The sequence below is a fragment of the Morus notabilis genome, unplaced genomic scaffold, assembly GCF_000414095.1.
Source record: "Morus notabilis unplaced genomic scaffold, ASM41409v2 Scaffold317, whole genome shotgun sequence".
In the NCBI taxonomy this organism is placed as follows: Eukaryota; Viridiplantae; Streptophyta; class Magnoliopsida; order Rosales; family Moraceae; genus Morus; species Morus notabilis.
In genome coordinates this window covers 384,179-393,179 of record NW_010363634.1, presented here as the reverse complement: position 1 = coordinate 393,179, position 9,001 = coordinate 384,179, and the positions used below count along the sequence as shown (strand labels likewise).

Below are 9,001 nucleotides of genomic sequence, written 5' to 3'. Positions count from 1 at the left end.
ATGCACAGCTCTACAAAATGATACAAAACTCTCCTCTGAATTTGTGAGATTGCAAATTTGATACTTTCATTATATTAGAATTCAACTTTCTAACTGTTCTAAACACACGTGACTAGTTAATAAAAGGTATTTTAACAAGTTTAATAACGTGTGTCCCCGACAATTACACGTTATTAAAATAAAATTATTGTCCTACTGCCCAACATATTTTACAATAGAAAAGTGTAAAATAAAGTTATTTGAGACTACTAATTCTTTTTTTTGAACGATAATGAAATATATTTATTAAAGAGCCACTAAAGTGATAAGATACAAGGCAACAATGGACTCAAGATGAGTAGTCTCAAATAACTTTATTTTACACTAGTACAAAGACGGAGAGAACTCCACCACAAAGTTGTACTAGAACAAGGTTCGGCCACATAGAAACGACTCAAGATGAGTCACATCCTAGTCTAACAATGGACTCAAATCACACAACTTAGTCTTAGAACGGCGGGCAAACCACTCTCTATCTTAGAAACACACCACAGACATAGAGTGGTGGGGAGACCAATCTCTAACTGAGACTAAACATGGGTAGATGGGGAAACCATCACCGTTATTACAACACAACCATAAAAAAATAAAATATTAAAACATCTATAAAGTTTCCAAAAGATCAACCCAACAAGATCGAGCCCCTCAATGCCGGAAATATGCGAAGACGGATAAGAACGGCTTTGGGAAAAGGCTCCCTCGCCTCCCTCTTGCAACCTAGTTCCCGTGATTTTAGCAGGGTCTCACAATGGTCGCGTCCTAGATCTATGATTTAAAAGCATTAGCCGCTTTCCCTTACATGGCTCCAAATCAGAGACTTCCCACACCTCTAATGGTACGAACTGGACCGCGATGACGTTTGCGACCTTCCCGGCAGTAGCATACAAAGATTCACCTTACCCATGGAGGAGCAACATCCACTTGCAAAACAATGCAAGAAAACCAAAAGAAAAGCAAAAACCACACAGGACTGAGAGGCTAGAGACCGCCAAGAGGCGGCTCAGCCAACTCCGGTCCCCACAAAACGCAAACTTGCCCACGGCCTATTGAGGGGAGAAATTCCAGCCACATCAGGGTGAGAGAGTAAGAGTGCTAATTTTAAGCAATATAGTTGCGAAAATTCAAATATGAATACTTTGAAGAAAAAAAAATAAAAATAAAAAAACAATTGTAAAACCACTGAAAAAAAAAAGATTGCGTATCATCACTAGTTCAATTCAAGATATGCACAATTTTCAATTTTGCTTAAGTCATGGTTCAACTAAAAGAAAGACAAAAGAAAGAAACACAAAAGACATATATGTATGAATCCTACAACCGTAAATTAATTACGTTTGAACCAACACTCTGGGTGACAATCTTCACCAAATCATTGAAGTCCTCACTATAACTACCACCAGCATCAACAGCTTCATGAGCAAGCTTCTTTAGTACCGCAATTCTCTCCCTCATTTCCTTCCCTTCATTATCCAAGAAGACCCTTCTCAAAGCCTCCACAATTCCCTCTTTCGTCATCACCCCTCCGTCAACCTCAACTCCTACCCCCCACACAGCTTCCACCGTTCTCATATTCAGTCTCTGATCCGCGAAAAACGGCCGGCAAATCAGCGGCACGCCACCAACAACGCTCTCCAACACCGAGTTCCAACCACAGTGCGTCACGAAAGCTCCGACGGAGGAATGTTTTAGTACTTCCACTTGGGGCGCCCACGGAACCAACTTCCCTTTCAGAGAAGAAATATTGCATAGTTTTTCTTCACGAAATCCTTCCAGTTTCCCTCTGAACGACCACAGGAAAGGAATCCCGGCTTCCTCAAGCGCCTCGGCCAGGGCTGCAATCTCGTGAGGTGGCGGAGTAACCACGCTTCCGAAGCTTACGTAAACGACTGACGCGGTTTCATGTTCCGATAACCAGTCTAAGCAGCCGTTTTCGTCTAGGAATGGCTTTGGCTGTGGAGATAATTTCATGGTTAGGGTAAAGGGTCCGATGTTGAGCAACTTTTTGAGTTTGGTTTTGAGGTGATTCGAGATTTCGGGGTCGATTTTGTGGAAGGAGTTTACGAGGACAGCGGTTGCTTTGGGAAGATTCAGTCCCATTTTGTGAAGCATGTCAACGACGAGTGATGATTCCGAGTCTTGCGATGTGATTAGTACTCCTTCTAGGTCTGATATGCGAATGGCTTTAAATCCGGGAAGGAAATCTAGGGTTTTGTCATTGCATAATCCTCCTGCAAAGATAAGCATTGAAATGTACAATGAGGAAGCATTAGATTTTTTTTGAGGTTACGAAACTCATAAAAATTCTAAGGACCTAGGGAGGGGTGCATTCTGATAATGCATGTTTCTAAAGACTAGTTAGAAATATATACCTATTATGTGTCATGTGCATACTTGTGCATGTGACATAAGTAAGCCCCATTCTTTCTACAATTTAAATCACAACATAAACTTTTTACTATAATATTTTTTCTCATAAAATTTCAAATTTAACTTTTTTTATTAGTGTTTCATCTCGCATAATTCACTTTTTAATTCAAATTTTAGACTCAGACCCGTAAAAAGAACAAGCCATAAAATTAAACATGTGAACTCAAAAAAAAAAAAGAACGCAAACAAATAGTAGGCTATTATTTGTTCAGTTTTATCTCAAATCTGATCTGATTACAACTTTTAGATCAAAATTTATTATGACCAAATTTGGTCAAATTGAGATAAAATATGGGAAATATCACTAATATAGTAACTTTTTATGTTATTCTAGCACCATAAAATAAAAGACCGTCGATGGTGGAAAATCATCATGCCGTTTTAGAACTAGAATTCCATCCATGGTCCACACACCACAAGGTTCACAATCTTAACCAGATAAATATATACCAAGGCATTTCTCTTTTTTGGTAAATCAGGTATTTTATTTTCGCTGGGAGTAATATATTTCTTTTTTGCTTTTTCAGTACTATGGCATTTCTTGGAGTTATTATACGATAAAAATTAAATTCGTTATACATTTTACGTAGAGATAAAATGACAATTTGTTTCGAAACCAAAAGAATTGTTATATATTTATTTTTATCACCTAGAATCAAATATGAGTAATGATATATCTTTACAAGATCATTATATTCTAGAGCTAAACTTGAACAAATTTTCCATTCATTCCAAAAAAAGAAAGAAAAGAAAAAAACCTTCAAGAAGTACGTGCATATAGTAGATACCTTGATCTTCTCCCAAATGCCGTCGGATCTCATCGGTCTCCAGATGAAGCAGGAGTGATCTGGGCCCTGCCGTCCACAGTGGCAGCCATGGCACTCCTCTCTCGCCTGCGATTTCTCCGGCGAACCAGAAGAATGCGTCGGAGACCAAACACCAGATCTTTATCCCCCTCTCTTGCTCCGCCTTTCCAAGAATCTTTCTGAAGTTCCCCGGCGCCGCCCTCAGGAACATTTCCACCGGCTCAACCGGGTTCCCCGACAGCGCGTGGCCTTCGGGCCAGCCGTCGTCGACGTCGTACGGCCTCACATTGTCGAATCCTTCGTCGCTCGAAAACAGGGTTTTGTTCGACCGCGACGTGCTCAAGAACGAGAACTTCACTTCGCCGGCGACAGCGACGGCGACGGAGAGGCTGCGAACGAGGCTGAGGAGAGGTCCGGCGTGAGAGCCGAATGGAAAGGCGAAGACGGCGATATGTCGGATCGGGTGGGGGTTAGGGTTTTCAGACCCCATTGTTGGGGATGTTTGGGAAATGGTTATGAGCTTGATTTTGGTCTAGAAGTGTTGATGTGAACAAATGGAGAAAGCGAAATTCTCGTAGATTGATTAAAGATTTTGTGTGTTTGGTTGGCGAGAAATATGGGAGGGAAAATTGAATTAGGACGCTTCTGAATGGAAATGGAATTCGTTGATTCGGAAAGGTTTAACAGAATTGCGCGCGGAGAAGACACTCGTGTTTGCAGAGGTAAATTTTACACGTGCTATTATTTTTTGAGTTAAATTCATGGATAGCCCTGAAATTTTTTCTCTTTCTATAATTAGTTAATGTAGTCAATTTTTCTTATAAATAGTCATAAAAGGTCTTTAAATTATTTTCTCTATTTAAAAATAATAGCCTATATTAAAGAGAAATAATAACTATAATAAAAATTAAAATTGCAAATCCTTCTCAAGCTTCAAAATCCACTAACTCAATATATATATATATATATATATATTCCTAAAATCTAGAAAAAATAAAATAAAATAAAAAACTTATATTTTTCAAATCCCCTCCCCCTTAAGATTTTTTTTTCAAATATGCCAACCCTCTCCTAGCCCCGTGCTCACCAGCCCCTCCCCCTGCCATTTGCTCGTTACCTCCATTGCTTTCCTTCCCTACCCTTGCCGCACACACTTGACTCATTGCCGCCACTCTTTTTTCCCTCTCCAGCCTCCCTCGACTCCAGCAAGGCTTTTGGATTCGAACTCAAGAGGGTTTCGCATCTTGGAATGACACTTTTCGGCTTCATTGACGACGGTTCGATCGGTGCTCATTGTTTGGACCCTTGGTGCAATCTAGGCTTGCCTTTATTGCTCTTTCAATATTTTGTGTATTTTTGCACTGAGAAATTTCTATGTTGTTGAACTTTTAGATTAAATTTTTTTAGATTCATATTTTTAATGGAGAAGATGACAACCTGTATTGTTGTTCTTTAGAAATTTTTATTTTTTTATTTTTTATTTTTATATTTTTAGTTCTGATTTTATAATTTTAAAGATAATATGTTATTTTTCTAAGTTAAGGGATTAAATTTAGTGGAGTGATGATAGTTTAAGGACCTTTTATGAGACAAAGTTAACGGTTTCCATCCAAAATTTAATAGAGGAACAATTTATCAGAGACTCCATCAATTTAATTCTACTTTTTTTAGAATTATAAAGGGAAAATAATTCATGCGAATTATTATAAATTGTTAAACGTTTGGTTCATGGATTCATAACCATTCTTGGTTACGTATGTTTTTTATGAGAGAAAATACTATAGCGAACGAATCATAATTCGAATCATGACATGAATCCACCAACTAAACAAAATAAGTTTCTTTTTTAAAATTTTTTTGTTATAAAAAAGCATTAAATTTTATTAATTAAGAAAAATTGACTACATAGACTAATTATAGAAAGAGAAAAAAGCTCAGGGACTCCATAAATTTAATTCTACTTGTTTTAGAATTATAGAGGAGATAATTCATGAGAATCGTTATAAATTGTTAAGTTTCTTTTTTAAAATTTTTTTGTTATAAAAAAGCATTAAATTTTTTTTAATTTTTTTAATTATAAACGTTTAATTTTTATTGAGATGATTTTGATGTGAGAGAGTTCAAAATAATGCTTATTAATAATTATATATTTATGAATTCTCTTTGAACTATGTCATTTGTATCAATATGACCCCCAAAATTTTGAATATAGCTGTTATCCCTCTAATGTTTAACATGTCTTTAAATTCACTCCTTCAATTTTAAGACGCGCTATTTTTAGACATATTAGCACGTGAGCTACATGTGAGTAGGCCAAATGTGTTAACTTTTAAAGCTCTTAATTAACTCAATTGAGTTCAGGTCCGATCTCCACTTTTTTCCATATTGTCTTTTTACTTTTATGCAACTACTTTAAGAAGATAATATACAAAAGATTTTGCACCTATTTAATTTTTTTAGAGTGAAAGGCATTCACAATCCCTAAAAGTTGCACCTAAACTTAAACAAAGTGACAACTCCATAATTCCATCCAACATACCGTGTTTCAACATTGAGGGGATAAATCTAAAGAAGTATTATACATTAGGAGGCACAATAAGCATCGATAAAAGTGATAAAGTATCTCTTTCCTGCTCTAGTCAAAATATCATTATACTCACAAATATCGGTATGAATCATATCTAATATTTGAGTATTACGTTCGGCTCTAGGAAAAGGTTTCTTAGTCATCTTTGCTTGTATACAAATTTCACACTTATCATTTTTAATATCTTTGCAATTAATCAAACCATATTTAGACATGTATTTCAAAGATCTAAAATTTAAGTGTGCTAAACGTGCATGCCAAACATCAAAAGAATCAACAATATAAAGAGAATTCACATCATCTTTATTATTAACACTTAATTTGTACATGCCATCACAAGAATATCCATTTCCCACAAAAATCTCATTCTTAGATACAATACAATTATTGCCCTTAAGTACAATCTTAAGCCCATTCTTACACATAAGACTAGCGGATACAAGATTTTTTCTAATATCAGGAACATGAAGTACATTGTTCAATGTAAGCTTCTTTCCGGAAGTAAAGTTAATCTCCACCACTCCTCTCCCGGCAACTATCGCTGCATCATTATTCCCCATGAGAATCATTTGTCCTTCCTTTTCCACTTTGTAAGATAAGAACATAGTCTTGTCATTACAAACATGGATTGTGGTACCGGAATCAAGCCACCAATCGGAGGATCTAGATGCAGCCATGTTAGTTTCGGTAATCATGTCAATTTGCATTTCTGAGACCATAGCACATATATCTTCGGATTTCTCTTCAACGGCATTGGCATTGTTGGTGTTAACTTCTTCCTTTTTCTTCTTGTATCTGCAGTCATTTTGGCAATGGCCTTTCTTTCCACAAAAGAAACAATTTCCAGAAAATTTCTTTTGGCCATTACCAAGCTTTTTGAACTTCTTGTCATTATTGACTTTGAAGTTCTTTGAAAACTTACTAGCTTCAGCAACATTAACTTTAGAGGAATCTACATTTTTGTTCTTGAAATCACGAGACTTGGTCTCTTCTTCGATTCTCAAGTGTTTTTATAATTCCTCCAAAGTTATGTCATCTCTCCTATGAAGGAGTTTCTTTCTATAACCATTCCAACTTTGTGGTAATTTAGCAATAATTGCCCCCACTTGGAATGATTCAGAAATCTCAACCTTCAATTCATGAAGCTTAGTAATAATGACTTACAATTCATGTATTTGATCTAGAACGGACTTGGTATCAATCATGACAAATTCTAGAAATTTCAAGATGAGAAATTTGTCCGTACCTTCCTTCTCAGTTTTGTATTTGTATTCGAGAGCGTTCCAAATCTTCACCAGAGACTCCATCGAGTTGTAAAGATCGTAGAGTCTATCGGAGAAAGTGTTGAGAATATGACCCCGGCACATGATTTCATCATCTCCTCGCTTCTTCCTTACGGTCTTCAATTCTTCAGAATCATCCTCCTTTGGTTCAAGAAGAGGCTCCGATTTTGGATCAAGTACGTAGGCGATCTTAAGCATGGTGAGAAGCAATAACAACTTTCCTTTCCAGCGGGTGAAGTTAGTACCATCAAAACGATCAAGTTGAACATTAGGATTGAGGAAAGACGTCATGTTCTTTTCAACCTCCATTGCAGCAAATTAAAACCTTAAAGATTGATGGATAAATTCGGAATTGGGAGGATGAAAAGAATAGAGAAAGCAGAGAGAGGGTTTGAGGCGTATAGGAATACTTTCCTTTAAGGTTTTATTTGCCCTCACTTCTCAAAGTTTGCTAACGAGTTCTAAAATGGCAAATTACCCCCAAGATAAAACAAACCCTTGAACACAATATCCAGCAAAAATATTGAGTTTCAGAATAATAATAAATCTGTATTTTCTAAAGTCCATCAAATAAAGACATGGATGCTTCCATCCTCTTTAAGTGTTACAACCTTTCACATAAAGATACCTCTTAAATTTGAAGGTTATCTTTTATATGCTGATGCACTTATATTAATAGTTATTTCTATTGTTAATAAGTACTCAGATATGTGAGAAAATATATCACAAATAGATGCAATGGTTCGAGACCTTTTCAGATTACTAAAACACACGAAAACACGTTTTTCGTTAGTAACATGCACTGCAGCGGATGACATTCACGCTGCAGCGCTCGGGCTACGCAAAACAGACCCAAGAGGTATGTTTTGTGCGCGCTGCAGCGCGTCCATGCGCTGCAGCGCACGCTGCAGCGCTCTTGCTTTGCAAAACAGACCCGAGAGGTCTGTTTTGCGCAGGCTGCAGCGCACGCACCTGCGTGCTGCAGCGCACGCTCCTGCGTACTGCAGCGCGCGCTTGTGCACTCCTGTTCTTCCCGAATGTGTTTTTGGCCAACTTTGTGATATTGAAATTGAGAGATATATTACAATCTCTCTAACATAAGTGACATAGTTTATGGGAAACTTATAAAATTTATCTTATTCTTTGTACGATCTTTATATGGTAGTTTGAAATTATGCTTACTAAGAGCAACTCCAACCATACTAGCTATTTCATATATTTATCTAGAATGACTAATAATTTAGTTAGAATTTAACTTTTTTCCACTTCAACCATTAACTAAATATAGCTAGCAAGAAGTAACTAGTTATTTAATTTTTTGTATTATTTTATTATTTCGAACTATAATAAATGCAAATGTTCTTTTTAAATTCAATAAAGTTAGTTATATTTTTAAACTCAATAAATATTAAAATAATACATACTTAACTAAAATAGAGAGTATGGTTGGAGTGTATCACCTAAAAAGTGCTAGCTAATATAACTTTCTAGTCATTTTAACTAAAATTTAACTAAAATTTAGAGAACTCCCTTAGAACAACACCAACCATGCTAGTCATTTCATGTTTTTAGCTAAAATAACTAATAATTTAGCTTTCTTTTAGATTTTCTCTACTACAACCATTAGCTAAATGGTTAGCTATTTTAGATAAAACATTTTCCACTAGCTAAATATAGCTAGCATGAAGTGGCTAGCTATTCATTCTTTTTAATATTGTATTCTTTGTTTTGACATAAAGTAAAAGTTAAAAAAAAATTATTTATATTTTAAACTCAAAAAATATTAAAATAATTTATGTTTAGGTAAAATAGAGAGTGTGCTTCGAATGACTAACTAAAATTTAGCTAAAACTTAGACC

The 9,001-nt window shown here is 35.9% G+C and overlaps 1 protein-coding gene across 1 annotated transcript; it reads right to left on the bottom strand.

Moving 5' to 3' along the window:
* Nucleotides 1–661: 661 nt before the first annotated feature.
* Nucleotides 662–3,762, bottom strand: LOC21405673 (flavonoid 3-O-glucosyltransferase). The gene is made up of 5 exons (XM_010104694.2): nt 3,255–3,762; nt 1,372–2,267; nt 1,026–1,131; nt 839–934; nt 662–756 (listed from the first exon to the last, which is right to left on the bottom strand). Exons 1-5 carry the CDS (start codon nt 3,760–3,762, stop codon nt 662–664), a joined length of 1,701 nt encoding a protein of 566 aa, XP_010102996.2.
* Between the last annotated feature and the right edge of the window lie 5,239 nt (nt 3,763–9,001).